Source organism: Zophobas morio, unplaced genomic scaffold, assembly GCF_036711695.1.
Source record: "Zophobas morio isolate AGI-343-1 ecotype UQ-CSIRO unplaced genomic scaffold, CSIRO_AGI_Zmor_V1 ptg000014l, whole genome shotgun sequence".
NCBI classification, from domain to species: domain Eukaryota; kingdom Metazoa; phylum Arthropoda; class Insecta; order Coleoptera; family Tenebrionidae; genus Zophobas; species Zophobas morio.
The window spans coordinates 12,604,497-12,630,759 of NW_026972119.1; the positions used below are offsets into that span (position 1 = coordinate 12,604,497).

Consider the following 26,263-nt stretch of genomic DNA (forward strand, 5'->3'; position numbering starts at 1 on the left):
ATTTGAAACAAAAAGATTTACCGTTCTATGAGTCCACAGGGCGTGGTTGCAGCAATCTAGTGGTTCTGCTTAGCTAATATCATCAAAAGGATCGCCATTCTAGTGAAGGATGTCCGGAAGTGGCAGGAGCAAGATAATTTTAAAGTTTTAGCATGTAACAAGAAAATATTTGACTGAGATTTATAATAGTTATTTTTATATCAATAATTAATTTTGACACGCTAATGTATTTTATAATCTAGATCTTGCAAGAAAAATGTGACAAAATAAGCAACAAATGTTACATACCGAGTCAAGTTAGATTTTGTTTGTTCAAACTTGGAATAGTGTAGTGTCACAGATTTAAATTGCACTGGAGGAAACCAATCTCCATAATGACTAGCAATTGTTTAGAAAAAACTTGAGCAATAAGTCAATTGAAATTCTCCACACAAGAGGAATATTACAGAATTTGTTCCTGATCCGCCAATCCATTCTCATATAAAAATAAGCGTAATATAATAATGCTATGGTAAACAAGCGAGAATACAATTACGTTATTATGCTCGCGATTTTTTCCAGCGCGAAACCATTACTTGCATTAAATCGATGTAAACACTATTAATTTTCGAGGCAACATTTTCCGTGGAAAAAAGTTTAAATGCGTGGAAAAGAATAGGAAGAGGATCGTCCTGCGGTAGCAGGAGAGCATAAGCGCTTATCCTGCCAAAGGATAATAACCTCAATACGGCGCCCTCACTCCGCGGTGGTCGATATCGCAACTGCCAAGTGACGCACCCTTTCTCTTAGTTCTTAGTGTTTTTAGTGATGTTTGAGTTATTTTAAGGAAACTAGTTTTTGTCTGGTCCCATCCCTGTACATAGTGTTTTCTTAGTGTCAAGAACTATCCTCTACGATGTCCGTTTCCGACGAAGAAAGAGACGAGTAAGTAATGTCTTGTTACGTTTAGCACAAAGCATTATTATTCATATCGATTGGCCTATCCGAAACAGGTGTTGTGTATTTTCGGAGAAATATGTAAAATCATTCGCGTAAATTTTTTTTCGTCGACGTCTTCACGCTTGTTTGCTTCCGATGGTCACGGTCGAAGCGGTAATTAGAAGGGACAAGGACTAGCTGAGTAAATTCATAAATTTAATTTTTTAGCACGAAATCACTCGATTAGACGCTGGCGGGGAAAAAACGCTTACATAATGAAGCGAGAAACCTATTGTGAGATTTACGCGATGATTTTTTGCTGAAGCAGGAAGTCACCTGTTTCGGTTTTTAGCACGCGCCCTTCTTGTACCGGCGATGGGGCACACCCTTCACGCATAATTACCATGACAACGTTTGTTAGAACAAACACCAGAGCTTTATCTCACGTTTCAGGTGTTGGATGTATGTACTAGGTCTAGCATATAGGGTGAAATTTAATCACTATGATTTAGGTAGTTTGTGCGAAAATTATGCGAAACTAAAGTCCTGAAAGGCAAAACCTAGTTCTTGTTGTTCGTATTTATCATTCCACTGAAGAAGTGGTTGCAAGGTTTACAAGAAAAAACGTTAATGCGGCGTTTCTGTAAAACAATTACGTATTTAGTAACGTATTATTGATTTTATATCAGATACAAAAAACTTGGTGAAATATAGTCTGACATGTCTATCCGGCTTCAGGAGCGAAAGTGATTGTAATAATGTTAGGTATTGGATTTATTTGTCGAGACGGAACTACAAGTATGACAAAGAATGGGTTAGAATTTTGTCATAAAATATGAAAATAGAAACTGGAAAGTTTACCAATGCTACGAGTATTTCACAGAATTGCCATTGTTGAAACGTGTAAACGATTCCAGAAATAAACGAGTTTTCAAGTTTCAGAAGCAAAGAAGTGGTTTTAAGTTATTTAAAAGAACAATAAAAAGTCCAAGTTGTTTATTTTAACATCTTCAATAGGAATATGTTGCAAACTTTCGAGGTTACGTCATGAAAATTTTGATGGGCGTGGATAGACAAATTTTGATTAACGATATATTAGGCTGGTGATTTTGCCCAAAAATCTGCAAAAGTAGGATTAAAAATACCGGTGCACTGATAACTACAAGTGTAGATGTATAATATATTGCATAGTTTAGGTACGATTTATAATACAATAGTTACTACAATTTGACTTTTTTGACACAATTTTCTCAGCGTATAAAGCAAACCCAGGATAGAAAATTTTCAGTTTTATTAATTGTTAAAAATGATATCGACAAAATTTCATAAATCTTGTCGAGTTAAAAGGCAAATGCTTGTACTGAAACTGTATTGCTACTTTATTTGCTTGTTGGGTTATAAGGTCTCCACTTTGTGGTCCCATTATTTGATCATAAAACACGTCTAAAAGTTAAAGAAACACAGATATTCCTGGACATAAAACGGTCTTATAGCTTTACTTAAACGGTAAAAGGAGGGCTATATACCGCGGAAATCCATCAATAGAGAACAAATCACGAGATTTATTTTTGAAACCCTGAATGAGTTTTTTGTAATAAAGGTAAATAATACTGAAACCGTGTCTTACAAACATCATATTTACTTTATTCTCAAGAGGTAGCTTTGATTTAGGAAAGAATCTTGTCTCCGGGAGGGAAAATGGTCAACGCGAGCATCGCTGACGATGAAAATTTTGAGTCCGCTTTAGTTGTTTGTATAAAAGTGAAGACGAAGAAATTAAAATAAATATAGAAGAGACAGTCAAACTCTTTAATCGCATAAAGAGTTCCTTCGTGAGCAAGAAACAGTTACCTAAGCAAATAAAAACTCAAATATTTTCAAGACTAGTGACAACAAAGAGTCAAAACCGGAAGATACAAAACGCCCAGTGAGTTTTTTCAGAAAAATGGAAAAACAAGTTTAGATGCAATAAAAACCACCGTTTTCGGAGAATAACTACAGACGGCACTAGTACAAACTTTAATAAAAGATGGCAATGAGATATTTCATTTTGAAGAATGTAATTATGACCACGAAAAATGCGGACGAGGAAGTTAAAGTGACAGAAAATGATAGAAGTAGGCTTGGAAAAGGAAACCGGAATAATAACTGCCTGACACCCGCAAGAGTAAGCCGGCTTAGGATTAAGGCCAACACATTAATATTAGTAAGATATAGAGACAAACTTAAGTCAGTAGATTTTCATTGAGTTGTCTAATGTCTTTACTGGTATAAAACGTATAAAATAGGGGTGACACCAGTGATGACAAGTACAATCCAGAGTCCGGTGGGGATCTTGTCCGAGAAATAGCTGTTTTCACCTATTGGTTGATCCAGTGTTTGCTTAGAAAAACTTTTTGTCAAGTGGTGTTGAAACATAATCCAGAGAATATTTAAGACATTTTATTTCATGTGTTTAACGAATTTTTCTTTTCTTCTTCTCAGCACAAGCGCAAGAGTGCATCAACCCAGGGATGTACGGATGGAGTTGTCAATTTATATAAATTAAACACTTATACGCGGCGAAGTCATTAATTTTCTATTAAAAAACAATAAAAACCAAAAATACGTTGCATTTGTATTTTTTGACAAAATGATGATTGGGTTAATTCAAGTAAATATCCATGTATTTTCAATTGTTGTTTATTATAAAATATCCTTTTTTTTATTTATTTATCATATAGAAATATCATATAGAAATATCATAATTAATTATTATAATAATATTGTATAAAACAAATTAAAGTAACATGTAAATATTTACAAATGCTAGAGCAATATTTATAACTTATTCCATTTAAAATACAAATTACTGTTCAATCATTGCGTTATTGCCTTCGATATCTTTATCCCTATCATTTAATACAGTTATTAGTGGCCTATGGTGACTAAAATGAGTGATACAAGTAAATATTAGTTCTTAAATGAGTAATAAAGCGTGTGAAAACGGCATTAACTGTTGTACCTAATTTAGTCGTTGGAGCAGTCAAACGAACACATTTTATTAAGTAGTTTATCCCTCTCTGTGTGTGCCTATAGCGCAGCGTTACATGCGTATGTTCAGATTAAGTTCAGACAGGTGTCGGTGTCCTCGACACCGACACCGACACCGAGATCGAGCTCGTATCTTGAGAACGGATGGATGAACTGAAATTCTGTAAAGGCTATTATTTTAGAGAGAAGTCTAATTTAATGATGTGATAACCCAAACTTCCCGTCTTTAAATTTGGCCTTGGCTGTGGTCGTCTAACAAAATGTAAACCTACGTTGTGTGTTCTTTTTTTTTTTTAAAGTGGCGGGAAGACGTTTTTTCATACAAGTGAGCATATACTGCGTGTGAGTTGAGAGCGCAAGAAATAATAGACAAAATTTTTGGGAGGGGGCAAAAAAAAATTGCCCCTCCTCTCTAGGAGGAAAGAAGCTGCGAGCGAAGGCAACACGAACTTGCCATCTCGCATTCACTCCTCAGCCTCAAAACCTCCTATCGTATATTCACGGACATATTACATTTCAAATGAAACACCTTAAAATATATGAAAAAAAAAAAACACTTGCGAACTGACAGACATACACATATGAAAAACGAACAAACACAAAATCCTATACATCTGTTTGGAATCAATGCAAATATCTGAATATCATAAATTTAATAAAACAAAGCAAAATCTAAATTAAAGTAAGTGGATGCAAATACACAAGTTATTACGGGCGTGTGGCGGCAGATTTAAAGTTACGGCAGTTAACAGGAGCACCACAAAAGTACCCCTGGGGCGTTCTAGCACAAGCGGAGTTTGGGGCTACCGGTCGGGGCTGTTCTCCCCCTACGACGATGATTATATCTATCGCAAGCTACCCGTACAGCACATTACACATCTCTAGGACGAACATGCCGTCCGAAACTAGGCCATTACGATCGCAGATCCGCAGTTAGGTCTCGACTATTGGGCCAAATCGAGAGCACTATAACATCGCAACGCCCCTTGAATCTATCCAAAGCCTTAAAACTAAGCAAGCATCAGAAGTTGCAGAACATCTTCTTGACATATTTTTGTTATTCGGTTGTCCATCCATGTTACAGTCCGACAATGAACGAGGGTTTGCAATCAGAATGATTGAGGATTTAAGAAAACTATGCCCTGAACTGAAAATTGTTCATGGCAAACCTCGCCATAGTTAGTCGCAAAGTAGTGTAGAGCGCGCCAACCAGGACATTGAAAATATTTTAAATATTTGGATGCAAGAACAGCAATGTAATAACTGGAATAAAGGATTGGGTTTTAATCTTTAATCTTTATTGATCATTCTACAGGTAAAAACCCATTTACAGAGATCAATGTATACAATATAAAATACAATAATAGAGACAACAGAACGTTTCCCGTTTTCATAACACCTAAAACGGCACGAGCATGACTTAAAATTGTATTTATTGAGTCATGGTGTAAATCATAATCTTGACAAAGAACGTTGTATGTGGACATCAATACTGCGACTGGAACTTTGACTGCTACATTGGTACGACTGTAAGACAGGTTAAACAACGGAGCATAACGCAGTCCAGGACGAGGAACATTAAACCGAAAGGAACCTGATAAAAAGGCAATCAATTTTACCATGAGTTAGATTATATAGGAAACGCAAGACTGTTAACATTCTTCGAGTATCTAGAGAAAAATTGAAATCTATTCAAGAGAATCTTGAAATCGATGCCACCTACAGGATAAGTATCGTCCATTCTGAAGGCGAGAAATTTTAAAAAACGTCGTTGCACTTTTTCAATTGACATATTATACGTTCTACAGATGGGGTACCAGATCAACGCACCATATTCAAGGTCACCGAAAGTTTCTATATATGAAACCGTAGATTTTGAATGACTTATTGATATCATTAAATATATGATCTTTAAACATAAGTTGAGCGTCAAATAGGATAGCTAGATCTTTGAAATAGAAGTTGCGGAGTAATACTGTTTCTTCAATGGAATATGAGTATATATTGCGGTTGAGTTTTTTTTGTAAAGGATACAATACTGCATTTAGATAAATTTAGGCGAAGACGATTAGAACTACACCATTTGGATAGAACATTGAGACAATTGTGTAACGTGACGCAGTCAGCAATTGATGCGATTTCCATGATGATCTTTAAATTGTCAGCGAAGAGCAATTTATTACAGGGCTCCAACGCGTCAATAATATCATTGATGAACATTAGAAATAAAAGGGGTCCAAGGTTGGATCCTTAGGGGACACCTGAGGTTGAGACAAAAACTATAGATTTAAATCTACGATGTACAACTTGTTGACGCCTATTTAGAAGATAAGATTTCAGAAGCGCAAAAAGAGAGTTAGAGAAACCAAAGGTTCCAAGTTTCTTAAGCAGCACATAGTGATCAGTTTGATCGAAGGCCTTCTGAAAATCCGTATAAGTATATAACATCAACTTGACTATTTCTATCTAGCGCATATGCTAGATTTGTGATGATGGATTTTCCTTGCATAAACCCATGTTGATATTCAGAAGTATAATTTTTAACAGGGTTTTGTGCAGTTTATGAAAAACGGAACTCTTCATGCAGGAATTAAGAGAACTCCTTATAAGATAATGTTTGGACAACCAGCAAAAGTGGGACTTACGTCTTCATCATTGCCTCGAGATGTTGTTGAAAAAATTAACATTGAAGAGGATTTAGAAAGCATGTTGAACCAAGATAATGTGGAAAACAACACCTGAATTCAAAGCAGTCATTTGCAAAATTATCAAGACCAAACGTTTGAAGACATTCAAACGCAGGAGTTACCCCTTAGGACTGTGGCCACAGAAAAATCGGTAGGATCGGGCCAAGGGTTTACAAAATATTACTGTAAAACTAAATGGAGTTCCAGTAGATGTACATGCCACCAAAGTATGCCTTGTTATATTTTATATTACTTATGTACTTTGGTTTTTTACTTTTTTGTTAGAATTATTTTTTTGTTTGTATGTATTTTATAATATTTATTTTTTTTATCCTCCTAATTAATATACAGTTTTTTTATTAGATACTTTTGGTGTTTTGAATTGTTTTTCTTTTTCTTTTTGTATTTTGTATTAAAATTTTTGATTTAATAAATAAAGGTAAGACTTAAATATGAAAAAAAAATATGGGACCTTAACAAATTTTATTTAATGCAAAATACTTGTTGTATTTTGTTATATATAGAAACACAAACTTATTAAAGTGGTACAGGTAATAAGAATATAAGAAGACAAGTTTGCAAAAATAACTAAATATTTATTGCGAAATAAAAAAATCTAACTCAACCGATATAAATAAATGAGTATAAAAAATCTACATAGGTTAATTACTGGACAATATTTTATTGTCTTCTTCGATTTCAACATGTTAACCCTTTCTTTTATTAATTTATTATCATTCGCAAACTTTAAATTAAAAAAAAACTAGGTAAATGTGGGGTAATTAATAAAAATTTATGTCAAATAGACACAATGATGCACAATTGTAAAAACCGCCCTTCTTCTCTGGGCCAATGAAATGATTTATTAAGGTGGAGGTGGAGCTTAGAGTGGGAAGAGCATCGATCATTTTGCTTTATTACAAAGAAATTCACATTTTTGATCTGTGACAATTTCATAAACCTCAATATGAAACTTTCTGCAAATGCTTTGGCTACCGTAACAGCTTCTTTGTTTGGTAAAGGTTATGCCCCACCCACCCACCCCTTCTTTGTTTGGTAAAGGTTATGCCCCGCCCACCCACCCCTTCTTTACTTTGGTCACTCATTTTATTGGCTCTGAGAAAGAAGTTGGATTTTATAAATATTTAATAGAGCCTAGGATTACACTTGTGTTAAATAATATTTACGTTTACACTTAAATAATAAAAAATCGTATAAAGTAGGCACAATGAGGCATAATTGTAAACGCCGCCCTTCTTCTTTGGGCCAATGAAATAATTTATTAAAGTGAAGGTGGAGCTTAGAATGGGACGGGAATCGATAATTTTTCATGAAGTACTCTAAACCTCAATATGAAGCTTTCTTCTTTGTTTTGTAAAAGTTATGCCCCCACTTCTTTGTTTGGTAAAGGTTATTATTATTATTATTATTATTACTCCTGGAAGTTTTTTCATTTAGCCTATTTTATCTGTACGGGTTTAGAGAACAACATAGAAAGTTTAACTTCGTATGTTATTTCTATTTCTCCACGCCCATTAGTGAATTTTTAATAAAAAATGTTATTTGTACCACTTTTTCTCTGAGCTCCTTAATTGTAATATTTATTTCCTTTTACTGAAGCTTTGACTAAAAGACTGCAGTAAATGCATACACTGTCTAGTGTATCATTTTAAATTGCTACGTATACATTTTTTCCAGCTAAAAACAATTGTGTTTAGATAATTTCAATATCTCTATCCGTTCTCAAGATATTAGGCCGCGGTATTTTACCTGGGACACCCTGTATATATACAACATATGAGGCTTTGTCGAGGCATTTCAGGCCTATCGTCCAAACTCCGATGGTTTCTTTTTCATTCTTCTGGATTTTTCGTGTTCGCTCTCCAGTTTGCTATTTTCTTTTCCGCTTCCCTCGATTTCTCTTGTTTCTTAATCCCCGGTCTTCTCTGACTGTCTTATCTTATTATTCTATCAATTCGTTCTAGGTGTTCCATCCACCGTAATTTTGTCGATTTTCTGCTGCGTTCGTATAATAATAATAATAATTTTTCAAGGCGATTCTCTTAGCCCGTTATGGTTCTGCTTAGCAATAAATCCCCTCTCCGATATCCTGAACAGCTGCAATTATGGGTTCAATATAAGAATTAACAAACAAAGAGAAAACAGAATAAGTCACTTGCTGTATATGGATGACATAAAAATATATGCAAGTACACAAAATCAGTTAACAAACCTATTAAATCTGACTGAACAATTTTCCGGTGATATTGGTATGTCCTTTGGTATTGAGAAATGTAAGACCCAAGCAATCAGAAAAGGCGTCCAACACCAAGTACCACATATAACCCAGAATAAGGAAATAATTGAAGCCCAAGAACGAAACGATACATACAAATATCTGGGTTTCTGTCAATCCTCCCACATCAATCATACCAAAACGAAAACACAGTTGAAAGATCAATACGTAGCGAGATTAAAATTAATATTGAAGACACAGTTAAATGGAAAAAATTTAATGAAAGCAGTAAATACATTCTGCGTTCCACTATTAACATATTCTTTCGGAGTTATTAAATGGTCCAAAACTGATCTTGAAAATTTAAACATCGCAACAAGGAAAATCTTCACACAGTATAGAAGGCATCATCCAAAATCGTCGATTGAAAGATTCTCATTACCAAGACAGAATGGAGGAAGGGATTTCCAGAACTTAGAAAACTTATATCAGAGACAAATCTCAGATTTGAAGAAGTATTTCTTGAAACGAGCGGAAAGAAATGAAATGTTTCGCACCATCACAAGAGCAGATTTGAACCACACACCCTTAAATCTGTCGAACACCGAAGAAATCCACACCCCCCACACAATAGATAAAATAATAAGTGTGCTAAAACAAAAACAACTACATGGAAAATTCTACAAAGACTTAGAAGAAAATCATGTCAATAAGAAGATGTCATTGATTTGGTTAAAAAAATCAAGTTTGTATGCCGAAACAGAAGGATTTGTGTTTGCTATTCAAGACCAAGTAATCAATACCAAGAATTATAGAAAATACATCATCAAAGATCCGAACATAAAAAACGACTGCTGTCGTCTATGCAAAGCAAAACCTGAAACGATCCAGCACATAATCTCTTCTTGCAGCATCCTAGCACAAACTGATTACAAAGCTAGACACGACAACGCAGCCAAAATCATTCACAAAGAATTAGCAACACTTATGAACTTAATCGAAGATACGACACCCTATTACACTTACATTCCATCTCCATTCCTTGAAAATAACAAATACAAATTATACTGGGATCGCACAATACTTACAGACTTAAACATTACAGCTAACAGACCAGACATCATACTTATCAAAAAACACACGAACGAAGCCATTCTCATTGACATTGCTATTCCTAACACAAACAACATTATTCAAACATACGACACCAAGATTTCAAAATATCTACAATTATCGATAGAAATGAAATCCATGTTGAATCTTAAAAAAATTTCAATTCTACCCCTAGTTATCTCTAATGTAGGTGTATTTCCAAATAGCTTAGTTGAGAATTTAAAGTCTTTGCATTTGAATGATTCAATAATTGTCAAAATTCAAAAAGCTGTTTTGTTAGGAACATGTCATATTGTTCGTAAGTTTCTTGAACAGTCTGATCATGTCAGTCAGATTAGATTAGCACCAGTAGGTCAGAATAGTGTAGGTCACTTTTCATGTGATGCGCGGATAAATGGTCGGTAGTTAGGCTAGACTTTTGGGGATGGGGTGAGATTAGAGAATAATAGCAGACTAATTTGTATGCTGTAATTCTAGAATCTCGAAAGTTGTTCTGTTAATCTAATCAATGCATATCATTACTTGGTCTTAGTACCCGTAATGATAGAAGTCTTGCCTGAATGCCGGTCATTTCCGGGTCAGTGGTGGGTCTTAATAATAGTTTATTCAGAAAGTATAACAAAATATACTTAAGAAATGATGTGTCAAATAAGAACAAAAATATAAATAAGATATCAAACATACACGATACATTATCATAAGTATTAGGTACATGTATAATTACAGAAAATCATAGTACCTACTACCTATATACAATATACATCAAATAACATATATAATGTCATAGCGGCCACGAAAAATTTCCTTCAACTTTATAAGTAGGATGTTTTCTTTATCCACATATAAACTTACGGCTTTTTTGCGAAAACTTGGATGCCTAGGATAAAAATTCAAGGTGGATTCATAAACCACAAGTAACACGACATTCCTAACATATCTACTGATTGAGATAAGTAAAAGAACACCAAAAAGGGATCATCTCAAAGTTCCAGAGTTGTCTAAAATTTGGAAACCGACGCACTCTAGCGTACGAAAAAAAAATCTTAAAACAACTGGACAGATAACATTAAAATTGTAATCAATTCTTACTTGGAAAAGTTTTAACATGTATACAAAATTTCATTACAAACTGAATAAAATCAGCTGTTGATGTTCTATTACTTTTGTCACTCAGGACATAACATTTTTCAACAATGGGTCCGGTAATTTCGGAAATTGTTTTCCTAATAAAAATCGACACAGACAGATAGAAGACACGCAAACAACACACAGCAGTTGACAGACAGACGGAAACGCGGGTCTACTTTTTCGCCTAGGAGTTATGAAATATCGAGTAACCAGGGAGGTAGCCATTCGTGCAATTATTACAATATCTACTTCCCTAGCTTACGCTTGGAAAGTAAAAATTGAAAACATTCTTGAAAAATAAATAAATATTTCTGCTCAGTAGAGTTTGTTTACAATTTTGTCGGAATGATATCACCAGTTTTTACTTCCCGAGCGTAAGCAAAGGAAGTATTGTAATCGAGTCCGTCGGCCGACTGTCTACTTTTACGTTTTCTCGATCTTTCATGACCCCTAGAAGACGAAGAAATAGGTCTCCCATTTCCGTCTGTCTGTCCGTCTGTCCGTCTGTCCGTCTGTCCGTCTGTCCGTCTGTTGTCACGGATTTTTATTAGACAGATAATCTCCGAAAGTACTCGACCGATTGTTGTGAAATTTTGTACTTATATTAAGAATATCATGTAGATGGTAAAACGCTAACCAAAATTTGTCGAATCATCCCCACCACTAAAGCGATGACGTCACTTCAAAATTGTACATAGTAAATGGGTTTTCAATTGTATAAAATAACATAGTCCTACACATGTAGTTTACAACTCTGAATCGACTTTTCACCCGAAACGTCCAGATTTTTGGAAAAAAAATCAAAATTATAAAACAACATTTTGAAATTTAATTTTTAATCTGCTAACCAGAATGCTTTGAAATGTTGCAGATGTTTTAAGGCTATAAAGAGCATCATAAATCTTTAGTCAAAAAATATTTGCTTATCCCCTCCAAAAACTTGATGACGTCAGCTCAAAAGTTTGTGGAATAAATCATATCTAAAATGTACAAAATATGATGAGTCTGTACTTGTGAACTATCACTCCATTAATATTTTTTGGATTTGCATATACAGGGTGACTCAAAAAAATTAATGAATGCGTAAATATATTTTATTGATTTAATCAGGAACTACAAAACCGAATGCTCTGAAATCTTGCAGATGTTTTAAGGTCATAAAGAGCATAATAAATGTTTAGTCAAAATATATTTGCTTATCCCCTCCAAAAACTTGATGACGTCAGCTCGAAAGTTTGCCGAATAAATCATATCTAAAATGTACAAAATATGATGAGCCTGTACTTGTCATTTATCACTCCATTCATATTTTTTGGATTTGCATATACAGAGTGACTCAAAAAAATTAATGAATGCGTAAATTTATTTTATTGATTTAATCAGGAACTACAAAACCGAATGCTTTGAAATCTTGCAGATGTTTTAAGGTTATAAAGAGCATAATAAATTTTTAGTCAAAATATATTTGGTTATCTTCTACAAAAAACTGATGACGTCAGCTCAAAAGTTTTCCGAATAAATCGTATCTAAAATGTACAAAATATGATGAGTCTGTACTTGTGATTTATCATTCCATTCATATTTTTGGATTTGCATATGCAGGGTGACTCAAAAAAATTAATGAAGGCGTGAATTTATTTTATCGATTTAATCAGGAATTACAAAACCGAATGCTTTGAAATCTTGGGAATATTTTAAAGTTATTATAAGCATGGTAAACTTTTGTTCAAAATGTATTTGTTCATCCCTCCTAAAAAAATTGATGACGTCACCCTTAAATTTTGCTGAATAAATCCTATCTAAAATGCAAAAAATATGATGAGTTTGTACTTGTGATTTATCATTCCATTCATATTTTTTAGATTTTCTTAAGAGGTGGTTCAAAAAAATTAATGAAGTCAATTTATTTTATTGATTAAATTAAAGGCAACACTTATTATTAGTATTACACCCCAACCAACCCAATTTGGTAGACACAAAATTTGTTAAAGGAAAAACTCGGTTGAAACATAAGGGTAGCACGCTTATTTACATCGACTTTAACATTACAGACCTGCATTTGTTTTATGCGTTCACTTGATTCCGCGAATGTGAAATAGACATGTTTATAATCAACCAATTGTGAATTTCACCGTCAAGAATTAAAATAAAACCCAATGTTTTATATAATAAGCGGAAGTCGAAGCAATAAAACCGACGGTCGTTTTGTTTACAGTTTCTGTGTTTGGCTCTCACGTATGCTGTTACGCCTGTCATCTTAAATTAACAATGTTTATACATACACGATTTTCAGTTGCCTCTGATACGTAGGTATACGTGAGTAAATTGTTTCGTTATTTTATTGATTATTACAAATCAATATTCAAACGACCCAATTCATTTTCCCGAAAATTTGAGAATATAATAATTTTATTCTTAGTATTACACTACATCTATCCCAACTGATATACGTGTCCTTGCAAAAATGTTGATGACGTCATCGCATTTTTTTTTTAAATTCCCACTACAAAAATGTAATGAGAAAAAAAACACAATAGGCATGCAGTCGTCAAGTTTCCGACAGCGAGGGAAGTACTGTCTAAACTCTTTAGACCAATTTTTTTATGATAGTTTTATGGAAGCCAAATGGACGATTTCTTAGAACATTGAAAACATAATTGCCAAACTAAAATCAAAACGCCCGAATTCTTTTGGAATTGATAAAAATAAAATTTTGTTAAGTCATTAGTGTGTTACTAGTGATTTTGAAGATCTGTATTGTCTAATTTCCTTGAATAAATCGTAAAATTCGATGCTATAAAGAGACTTATTGCCGGGAAAAAAAAAATGTAGTAAATATTTACTCTGTAATTATGTAACGGATGTTAATGTTTTAGTATAATTTTAATGAGTTGTTTTTCCAATAGACAGAATAAACTGTGGAACATGAAGAAAGCCTGCCGAAAAAGAGTCCTGTGCTTGCCTCCGCATTTTCGTGTTGTGATAATACTGCTTTGGCGTAGATGGCAGAACTGAAACTCTTAATTCTAACAATCCCCCAAGTTTTGTAACATTAATAAGTGTCCTACAAACTAGCAAACTCCGAGAAAATTTAATTTTAGGCCAGTGAATTACATCGATCTAACTCTACTTTATTTTCTTAAATGTAAAGCACGCCGCCATTTTGTTGAAGTCGACCATTAGATGAAACAATGCACACCATCTTTATTCGTTTAGCGTGCTATAAAAACTTTATGCAAGAAAAATTTCAAAGTCAGAATATCACCAAAAAAACGATCGGTATCGCAAATAACAATTATCGTTTAAAACGCTACGTCATCGTCCATTGAAATCCATTTACAATTTTATTAAGCACTAAATAAACATGTTCCCAATTCCTATTTATTTGTGAACGATTTATAAACAGCTACACAAAAAACATAATTTGATGATAAATTGGGAATTATATGTCGAATAAAAAACCACATTCTTCAACGTTACCATGTAATGATAGGTACGTGCTTGCCCAAGCAACCACAAACCACAAATGATGTTATTTTGCCGTTCCGGAGAAAATTAGCATGTGTTATTTTGTGTTGCAGACCAGAAAAAGTGAAAGATCAAAAAATGAGTGCACCACATGTGACACGAAATAGTTGCAAATCATGGTGGTGATGACTTTGTTAAAAATTATAACCTAGAAATCACGACAAGATTATTCAAATTTTAATTTTGCCGCTCGCTATTTTAGAGTTTTACGGTTTCGCCAACTGATAAAACAAATATTTTACCACAATAAATTAATTCGGGGAAATATTTTTTAATATCACGTTGCGTGCATGAGAAAATTTCCACCACTATCAACATCCGTTTAAAATTCCATCATGTGCTACATCCACATTTTCCCTCACCCAAGTTATGATAATAATTTTGTGAAGTTTCCGCGTGGAAAAAAATTAACCCGACATCAGATTTGGACAATAATAGAGAGCAGTTGATGAAATAATTTTTCAACAATTTATGTAACAAGATAATGACTTAGGGGTCAATTCCAAGTTGGTGGCGCAAGTCAGTGGTGCAGCGCAACTTTATAATGCTAATTTGGGTATCAAATGCTGGTTGCTAGGGGTGACGGAATAAACAAGCGCAATTTTTCGAGATAAATTGAAATTTTCCATTGAAATTTGCACCATGGAGTTGCGGCACCTCTAGTAGGCAGTGCAAGTTGGCGCAATTTATCTCGAAAAATTGCGCTTGTTTATTCCGTCACCCCTAGCAACCAGCATTTGATACCCAAATTAGCATTATAAAGTTGCGCTGCACCACTGACTTGCGCCACCAACTTGGAATTGACCCCTTAGTATCATATTGACAGAGATCATCAACCCGAAGCAAAAATAGCATCTCCGGTGCTATTTATGTTCAGAACATTGCAAAGAAAATTAGTCATAGGTTTGCAGTGTCTGACACTGGTTGTATTTTGTGACTATTTACTAATGAAGCTAAGAAAACACAAAATTGCGTTTAAAATGATAATTACAACGACTAAATGAGGTAATTTCTGAGAACATCATCGAGTGTAAAGTTAAAGCACGTTAAAGTCTCTAAAAAAATGTGCATCACGTAGTAAAATGGCACCATAATGAAGTCACTAACAGAAGGCTACTCCAAGACAAATATTTACATCAACCGGCGGCTTCAAACAGACAATGCTGGTACGATATTTGATCCCGTCATTATGTAACACCATTATTAAAAACCGTCTAGCAACACAAACTGATAAACCTCGACAAATATTTACCCTCGCGTATCCCGTAGACAATCGATATACAGTCTGCAGTATAAAATGATACGATAAAAACAGAGGAACCCGCATTGGTATGGCGTGCAATAACGTGAGTCTTCATATGAGCAATTTAATTGCATAGTTTGAATTGTCACATACTACATTGTCTCCTCGAGATGAAAGCAGACAGACGTTTTCCCCCTGCATATGCACAGAATCCGACCCACGTTGACGCAAGTGTCTTCTTTAAATTGGATTCGATCTGCCGGTGGCTGTTATCAACTTTCCGACGTCCTGCTACAAAAGCTATTCAGTTTTGTAACAGAGTGCCAGTGGTGTGTTGGCTGTTGGGACGACTGTAGCTGTAAAAGATGCAGAATAACCATAATCATAGACATCGTAACGGGGAAGAAAACGGTGAAGCACACGATAATTTTTTCCATTATAATGAGGAGGATGAAAAGTGTGAGGAGGGTGCATATGAATGTACACACTGTGATGTGGCTAAGTTCAGGTATGTGGTTGTACAGTGTAAATATTTAAACATTATATGTGTTTTTGTAATTTTTGTATATTTATGATATAAATTAAAGTCTTATTAAATGTACTATTACCAATACCGAATACCTCTAGAGCGCAAGTGTTTCATTTGTGATTCTAAACCGAGATTTAATCAATACTCTGTTTAGTATAATTAGAAACTCCTCTGCTTGTTTGTTATTTTTCACCGATTTTCACATTTTCGTCTAAAATATGTCATATAAATTTAAAAATATATCGTCGTAGTATGAATGACGTTCTTAAGACAACATGGTTTTGGAATATGGCTTTATATTTAATTTAGACGCTATATTTATAAAGTAAACACACATTTTTAATTCGGTATATGACGAACACTTAAAAACGACACTTGTGTATAGTAGCCAACTATGTATCATCTCGAATTATTGTTAAAAATGGATTTCAGTTAATTTTTTGTTAAATTGGATATCTTACACTAATTAATTATGTACTTAAGTTGATTAAAAATCCAGGTTACAATATATCGGCAGCTTATATTAAGTTATGGTTGTCAAATTTTTTTCAAAATTATTAATTTTTTTCGAGTATATAGGGGGTGATCAAAAAATGACGTATAAACTCGGTGGTACCTGAACCAAATTTTTGGAAAGATTAAACTTGAACACTCTAAAATTCCTATAAAAATTCTCGAAAGTGATTTGTCAACAGTAAAAAATGACGTTGTTGATTGTATTCTAGTAAATTATTATTAAATTATGAATAACTAATTGTTTCGCTGTCTATTAAACATACACTTCTTTAAAGCAAATTAGAATTATGAAGTTAATTTTTCAATTTTGAAGTTTAATATTTTGGAAAGTTTAGTGGAATTTTTTACCATTAATTTTTTTTTTTAGTTTTTCAGAGCCTTCTTAACAACGTACCATCGAGCTTATCCGTCACTATATTTTGGCTTAATAAAATCTGTATCATTTATAGAATTTTTAAACGAAACAGTCAAAGGGAGGTCGAGTGCGTATATAAAATCAGAACTTTGTTTTACAGTGTGTTTGAAAAAAAAAATCCCCCACCTGTAGCTGTCTTGTTTTTTTGAGTAGGTACAACATTGTGTGTTCCGTCAAATTAAGTCGTTTAAAATATGATACTTTCATTTGTTTACCTAAGACATTTAACTTTTTTAATGACAGCTTGTATATTTTTTGGAGATTCTTGTAAAATTTTGGTAAAAATTAACATAATTCTTGTATTGTTAAATTTATTAACAACATTATTTGCGTATACAAATCTAGTTACTTGATGTCAAAATTTATGTCAGTTAATCTGACAATATTTGCTACTTTTGTTTATGTACAGAAGTATTTAAATCTCTACAATAATTTCTAAAATACCTATAGGGTGTCATTAAAAAAAAAGAAAAATTGAATGACGTAGACATAAACAAATGAAAGTTAAACAATAATTTTTCAAATCAGATCGTAATATATTTAAAATGTTGTAATTTGACGTATCTCACAATGCCAATGTGTTGTACTCGAAGAAATGAAGCAGCTATGGACTTGGATCTTTTTTTTAAACACGCAGTATACAGGTATATGTGTGTTCAGAAAATATGAAATAAAAAGATATCGAAACATCAGGTACATACTTTGACAAAAGTTAATTGACATTGTGGACGTTGTACTCTTTAAAAATATGTTTGAAACTGTTTTCTTTGTTGTCTGCCTTCAACGTCTATTTTTATTGGATTCCCTCTAAAATTTGGTGATGTCCCCTCAAATTTTTTTAGTAACCCTATTTAAATTTTATAAAATAACTGATTCTTATACTTGTAGTTTATGGATCCGCCTTGATTTTTTATCCTAGGCATCTCAATTTTCGCAAAAACCCAAATTACATCACTTTGTGGCCATAAAAATGTTGAATTACTAAAGATCGCTGGTTCTATTGAGTCATGGGTCATAATTTTTTTATTGATCAAATTAAGAACGATTCATCCCATTTTCTCGAAAATTTGAGAATACAGTAATGTTCCGTTCGTCTATATTTAATTGTTCTGTTAATCTAATCAATGCATATCATTACTTGGTCTTAGTACCCATAATGATAGAAGTCTTGCCTGAATGCCGGTCATTTCCGGGTCAGTGGTGGGTCTTACATAATAAAATAAGAATTATAATAATAGCTACTTACCAAAAATTATATTCAGAACGTTTTGCTCCATTATCGCTTAAGTAGTGTTAACAAAAAATTTGTAATCTACGTAATAGAACAAATTGTCATAAATATTATATTTTGATTTTTATTATGGAATTTACTCCAATTATTACTTTCCGAGCATAAGCTAACGAAATATTGTACTAGAGTTCAATCGGATGACTGGCTATTTTCATGTTTGCTCGACGTTTCATGACCCTAGACTACGAAAAAATAGGTCGCCCGTTTCCGCCTGTCTGTCTATCTGTCTATCTGTCGGTCTGCCGACTGTCGTGTGTATCAATTTTTATTTATTAATCTTCAGAACTACCGGATCGATTGTTACATTTTGTACGTATTTTACGAATATCATGTAGATGATAAAACGCTAATCAAAATTTGGCTATTCATCCCCACCAACAGTGGGATAACGTTATCTTCAAAATTTGCATTAGTAAATGTATTTAAATTGTACAAAATAAATGTGATTGTGTGCGCGCTTGTGGTCTATGAATCGGTATGAATCACTAGGGTAAAAATGTCTGCTAAGTTAAAACTTATTTTGGCAAATGAGATATCCTCTGAGAAAATAGAGGGCGGGTGGGCGGGGCTAGTACCTGCTAAAATAAGACCGATTTTGGCAAATGACATATCCGCTAAGAAAATAGAAGGCGGGTGGGTGGGACTGGTACCTGCTAAGACTGATTTTGGCAAATGACATATCCTCTAAGAAAATAGAGGGCGGGTGGGTGGCTGGGGCTGATACTTGCTAAGATAAGACTGATTTTAGCAAATGACGTATCCTCTAAATTTAATTAATTAAATTATCACAAGAAAAGGCACTAGGGGTTCAAATCACTTTCAAATTCATTCCAAACAGGAATATCTAGAACCTCAAGATTGTTTTAAATTGAAGAAAAAAAAAAGGGGTCCCAAAATTAACTAAAAACAGTACAGCAGAAGTTTCCCGAATGTTCGCGAATTTTTCCAAAAACAGAACACCAAAGTCTCTCAAAATTCTTTTAAATAATTTACAAAAAAATCTCAATGGGCTCCCAAAATAATACACCATTCGCACCCACGAGTCTTCCGATTAAAAAAAAAAAACAAAACAAAACACTGCGGCACTCAAGACTTTTTCAAATTCGTAAAAAATAAAACACTAAAAGCTCAAAAAATTTTGTCAAGTTCATCCAGCAACAAAACCCAGATTTCTTCAAATTTATCCGAAACGCCGGGGATCCCCAAATTTTTTTTGGGTGTTTACAAAAATTAAACACTGACAGCTGCAAGATTCTGAAAAAAGCACCTGGTACCCCAAGATTCTCTAGATTATTTCAAAATGAGGTACGCACTGGCCCCAAGATTCTATCAAATTCTTCCAAATATAAAATAAAAAATAAAAATATAAATTCTTATTTTTGGAAAAAAAATCAAAATTGTATAACAACATTTTGCTATTTGATTTTGATACTGTGAAATCTTGCAAATATTTTAAGGTTATTGGAAATATGTTACGTCGTTAACATCCATCTTTTTTGCTTAATTAATTGTCCTCTTTTTACGTTGAGGAGACAAAATCTTGCAATTAGTCGAATTCTTTGGAAATATAAACATAAACAGTCTAAGTTAAGCGTGGGCTGAGAAACTGAGAAAATATTTTTCTCGTTGGTTATTTGCTCTCTTTAATGAACATGTTGGCTAGAAAATCATGTAATAACTATGTTTGGTGATGATATCATCCTCTAGTTGCATTTTATTTATGAAGTGCTAATTCAATCAATTTTTAATTTCATCCGGTTTCACACTGTGCTTTTAATAAATATACAAACCAAAAAATATGGTTGTTGAAATTATAGACATTTTGTGTTTCACTTCCTGAGCGTAAAATAAAAACAAACATTCTGTCGTCTGTCTTCGTCTTGGCAATTTTATTAGACAAATGGTCTTCAAAACTACGCATCTGATTACTTTCAAATTTTAGATGTGCTTTAAGATTGACATATAAATAGTAAAATAATAATTAACACCTCTCGTAAGATTGTATTAAGTACAATCACTTAATAATAATAATTATACCATGACGGTTTAATAATGGTCACACTTTTTAACCTAACTAGTTATTTTTATTTTTAACCAAATTTGTCAAAAAATGCACTATATTGTTTAAAATGTTGATAAAACAGAAATGAATATTAATTAAATGTTTCCCTTTTAGAAAGCTGGTGACGTCATATTATATTTATTAATCTAGAAAAAAAAAACAGGATAAAACTAGTTAAAATAAATTATTGTTTCGTCTCTCAAGTGAGATATTCGTTATGATATTGATTTTGCTTCTGAAGTGAGGAAATTTTGGTGATTTTATTAACTTCGAGTATGCTGTTACGAAAAAAACTCTATTCAGATGAATATCATGTTAATTGTACTTTGGAATTTAGTTACTTAAAAACACATAAATTAAGTCACAAGGGCTTCCAAAATTTTTGTTAATGTCAGTTTTTGAACTTGAATTTATTATTACTTTGCCAACTAACTCTGAAAAAAACACATGACACTTTGAAAAAATTACCTATGGAAGGATGATTACGTTGACGCAAACACTGGAAATTTCTTATCTGATAATTATCATTTTATAATCTTTATGTCTTTGAAAGATGGTGACAGATAAAATAAATGTTGACTTTTTAGGCGACAATGATGCTGTCCTACAATGTTGAAAAGTTCAAGAACATGTTACTAAGTAAAGCAAAAATATTTCTTGCATCACTTACATTACTGAAATTTCTTGTTCCGATCTATAAATAAATAATAAACAAATATTGATTTGGTTGCTCCTTGTCCTTATGGTGTTTTTATTACTAAATTACTATATCTTTGACATTCCAAGTTGATAATGCCTTTGAATAATTAATGATGTATTGGGCGAAAGAGATCTGATCAGCGTTATTCCAAAAAAAATTGAGAACCAGTTATTATTTATTTATGACAGGTCAGTAAAAATATCTTATCAGATTTTAACAGCTAAAATTTCTTTAAATTACATAATAGGTATTATATAGGATGTGATCAGTATTCGTACCGTTGCTTAAAAATGTCATTGCATGTATACAATCTGCAAACAACAAAGCTTTTTAGAAGCAGGTGTGCCATTCGAAACACTACAAAACCCGCCAAGGTTTACGATCAGGTGCAGGTATAACATTTAACAAAAGCTACTGCAACGTTCAGTGTAAACCAAACAATGCAAAACCCGCTTTATTCACAGTTTTCATTGTTGCAGATATCCAGATGGGACCGTACGGCTAAGAAATCCTCATATAGAATTGATGGATCAAGATATACTCTACCACCTGGCTTTAGGGAGCGAATCCCATGACTTAGTGGAAATGTTTGGTGACGTCAAAGTAAGCACCAATCGCTGACTCTACCTGTTGAACAAATTTACAAATTTTGTTATAAATTTTATTTATTTATTTCTTTTCATAAAGTTGTTGTTGTGTTGCTGCGTCATATCTAACGAACTTTGTGGATTTGGGTCATTATCAAATAATTTTCCCCCTTATCGGTCTCAAACCTTGAATTTAGCAATATTTGTTGTGGAGATAAAACGTGTCATAATATTTTGGAATATCGTTGGGAAATAGGTCAGAGAAAAAAAATTTCTGTTACGTCCTTTTCGTGGATGATAACAATATTAAACCACACGAAATAGTTTTTGAAAAATTGGTTTTTACTGTAACCTCTGACCAGTCGATTTACTTCCTTTTCTTTGTTTACGGCTGCGACTGTCTAGAACACCAGCTCCAAACCAACTATTTTACATTGAAACCATTAATTCCCCTTTGTTTGCTTATTTAAAGCCTGGACGTTAAATATTCAATGTACTTTCAGTTCGTTTGCATGGGAGGAACTCCCAAACGCATGGAGGCGTTCGCATACTACATAATGAAAGAGATTGGACATAAATTACCAACAGGAACCACTTTACAAGACATTAGTCAATACTCATACCGCTATAGTATGTACAAAGTGGGTCCAATTCTATCCGTTAGCGTAAGTTCCAAATATTATCTTCGACGTCTCCCTATAACGCAAATTACAGCATGGAATGGGAGTACCATCCATTGGAATTCTACTTCACGAAATCATCAAACTTATGTACCACGCTAAAGCAAAAGATCCTATTTTCTTCCGAATTGGTACATGCGGTGGTATTGGTCTGGAAGGAGGAACAGTGGTCATTTCAGACGACGCTGTGAATGAAATGGGCCAACACCATTATGAAGTGGTACGTAGAAAAAAAAAAATACGAATAAATAAATTAGTGCTAATTTAATTATTCGTAGCCAATGTTGGGAAAACCAGTGAGAAGACCGGCAAAACTAGATAGGCGTTTAGTTAGAGAACTAAGAGCTTTAGCTGATCCCGAAGATCCCTACGAAACGGTGATAGGAACAACAATGTGTGCTAATGACTTCTATGAAGGTACTACTAGATGTCAGTCTCTTGTGTATCTATTTCTCCTATTCTAGGTCAAGGAAGAATGGATGGCGCATTTTGCGACTATTCAGAATCCGAAAAAATGGCATATCTAACTCATTTACAAAGCAACGGGGTGAAGAATATCGAAATGGAAGTAGTACCATTTGCTGCTTTAACTCACCATGCAGGAATTAAGGCCGCCGTGGTCTGTGTTGCTTTACTTGATCGATTGAAAGGAGATCAGGTTTGGGTTGGTTGATAATTTTGTGAGGATAGATTTCACGGTGATTTTTAGGTGTGTGCTCCTAAGGAAGTACTGGATGAATGGCAGATCAGACCACAGAAGCTTGTGGGTAGATATATTAAACGGTATCTGCAAACTAAAGGGAGAATATCTTTCGATGGGCATGGATCCATGGCTGTCAAGAGTCCAAGACGCTTCAAACTAGTCCAGCAGGAGTCGGAGACTTTCGATTAAGTTGCTAAAGCACAAGTTATCTGTTCTAAAATTACATTTGGAAGAAGTTTGCTGAATGTGAGATTGAGGATAGTGATAATGACATATTAATTTTTTATATTATTAAATGAGACAAGATAGTGTAGGGGTACAGGACAGATACGAGCTTTCGACTGGAGTACTTGAATTAGTGTGGAGTACTTCAGACGCACACATTTCCTGCACCGTTACATTAATAGCTAGTAGGAGACATTACTGTTGTTCGTATTTGTACTAAAAGAACCGTTAAAGCACAGTCTGTACTTCATTCAAGTTCATCCGGGAATCTTTGGAAATGACGGACGGAATTCTTATCATGTAACTATTCGTACTAAACATATCAGAGCATAAGACTCATCGGAATTTTTTTTAATCCAAAAAGTACGCATAATTTTGACCAGAAAATTACCATTAAGCGGCTTCGCAATTAAATGTTATACCTATATACATACCTTAACGGTTGGTAGTCTTTTGCAACCTATAGAGCATGGTGTTTTAATGTTGTGACGTTGTAGCTATATACTGGACAATACATTTGTTACAATTTACACATTTTATGGTAGACAACGACGTAGTCATGTGATTAAAAAAAATCTGCCTAATTTGTTGATTACATACATCGTTATTGTTGAATTTGCTCACAGTTATAGGGGTTGTTCGTATTAAAATTTTATATACCCAAGTAAACCACGAAAATACAGTATGTATGTACAGGCTTCTTTAATCACCATCTGGTCTTCACCATTCTGGGTAACTACCAAGAAGTGCTATTTCGTTTTTTAAATATTCCATTATTGTTGATGATCGATGTTCATTCTAGAGTAGTCCGTTTATGTCGCCTATAAACAATAAAATATTTGCCAGTTATGTAGTCCTTATTATAACCTCTCTTCCAATCTTCATGCAATCCCTATTGTAACCTGTCATCCATGAGTCCCACTTTTCAACTACTAATGTTATAAAAATAAACTACAGTCAGTATTATAACAGTTATGTGGTTCTCTGAAAGCACAAAACGTATATTGAAACTTAAACCTAGAGTCCAGGAAATAGTGAACATTGAACTATTCCTGCTTGCTGACATAGAATTTCCTGTGTTTTGATTGTTCTAAATATATCTTAAATTGAACGCATTTTATAGCCTAAAATGTTCTCATACACATCTGATTCATAGCAACTTTGTTTCCTTCGGACAATCAATCGGAGAAATTTATTGAAAGCTTCCAAGAAACACTTTTGGAAACAAATAGTCAATGGTCACTGTTACCAGGACTCTATTTTAGTTTTAAATTTGACACAGGAAAGCAAGATAGCATAGTTTCATACTCTATATCTTTTTGGCTATTTCTATTTGCTTGACAGTAATTTTTATAGATTTATACCTCGAGGTTTTTTACAAATTCACAAAGAACCAAACCAAAGTGAGTATAGTACGAGTTTTTTTATGAGCTCGCCTTGGATCTCCACAACTTTTTCTATTAAATCTACTTACTTACCTTATCGTGACCTACAAGGATAAAAACCTTTAATCAGGATTAAACGATTGATTTTCATTTGTGTAGAAAAAAAAAATTAATGACTTGTGGCATTCATCGAATGTTAATACTCGTTTTACCAAATGTATGAAAAAGAAATTACCCAGTAAATTATCAATTTTTTTTAATAAATACCTAATTTTGCACTATTTGTTTAAAAAAACGTTAGCTAAGTAATTTTATTACCGTGGACAATGTATGTGTATTGCACATTCACAGTTTTTTTTTAAATTTGAAGTGTGTATGATTGAATAAGTATCTCTATTAAAGTGACAGCACTCATCCATCATTTGAGTGTCCTTATTCAATTGACTCTTTTATAAACCTATATTTATATCAGTTGCTTTATAATCTGTTTTATCACTTTTGAGAAATAAATGATATCCGTATATTATATCGAGCAAACAATGTAATTTGTAATCGAGACTTCTTTGGAATTGAATTCGTATGTCGTAATGCTGCCATAGAAAGATTTTTAAGAAAATTTATTTTAATTGCCCATAATTCTGTAAACCCAATATTTGCAATAAACACCCAAAGAGGCATAAACTAAGATCCTTGTAAGCTGATTTTTAACTTTCCAAGATAAGACTGATTTTGGCAAATGAGATGGACTTGGGCACTTTTGACATTTTCGCCCATTGTTCAACTATTTTCGAAAATTAATTGACAACATTTTCTTGTAGATTTCGATTTTAAAAAAATCATTTTGTAGGTAAAAAACGAGATTATTATTAATTTTTGATTTACAAAATACAATCGTTTTAAAATGTACTTTGTGGTTTTATATATTCACAGAAATGTTTAAAATTTGTTTATTTAAGAAATAGAGAAATAATTTCAGAGGCTTTCACGATCGGAATCAATATATGATCGTTTTCCGGGTTAAAACCGTGTAAATTGAGTTTTTGGGAGCCTAAAAACTCAATTTACACGGTTCCAACCCGGAAAACGATCATATAAGAAATCGAGAAATCAAAACAGATTAGGACACGTTAGGTCAAGTCAGGTCAGGTGCATGAAATAAGAAGTAAATTTTATAGCAAATTGTATAGCAAAAAAAGTTATAGTTTTTGCAACCTACCATCGCACAGGGAAGGTCATAAAAGTTATGTTATGTGGTACCATAAAAACAAAACATTTATAATTATA

At 33.4% G+C, this 26,263-nt stretch overlaps 1 protein-coding gene across 2 annotated transcripts; it reads left to right on the forward strand.

Moving 5' to 3' along the window:
• Positions 1-718: 718 nt before the first annotated feature.
• LOC135129299 (uridine phosphorylase 1-like) lies at positions 719-24,443 on the forward strand. 2 transcript variants are annotated; one of them, XM_064056473.1, is made up of 7 exons: positions 719-924; positions 21,879-22,002; positions 22,490-22,651; positions 22,701-22,886; positions 22,945-23,083; positions 23,131-23,324; positions 23,376-24,443. In XM_064056473.1, the coding sequence occupies exons 1-7, from the start codon at positions 896-898 to the stop codon at positions 23,556-23,558; spliced, it is 1,017 nt and encodes a 338-aa protein (XP_063912543.1). In that variant the 5' UTR covers positions 719-895; the 3' UTR covers positions 23,559-24,443. The 2 variants fall into 2 exon arrangements, with proteins under 2 accessions (XP_063912543.1, XP_063912542.1); XM_064056472.1 differs by lacking the exon at positions 719-924 and adding an exon at positions 15,578-16,394.
• The last annotated feature ends 1,820 nt before the right edge of the window (positions 24,444-26,263 follow it).

Excerpts from the sequence above, each read along its gene's own strand:
- LOC135129299 (XM_064056472.1), top strand. The coding sequence starts at position 16,252 with ATGCAGAATAACCATAATCATAGACATCGTAACGGGGAAGAAAACGGT. Across the intron at positions 22,652-22,700 it reads GTCCAATTCTATCCGTTAGC|CATGGAATGGGAGTACCATC; the intron begins GTAAGTTCCAAA and ends CGCAAATTACAG. Across the intron at positions 22,887-22,944 it reads GCCAACACCATTATGAAGTG|CCAATGTTGGGAAAACCAGT; the intron begins GTACGTAGAAAA and ends AATTATTCGTAG.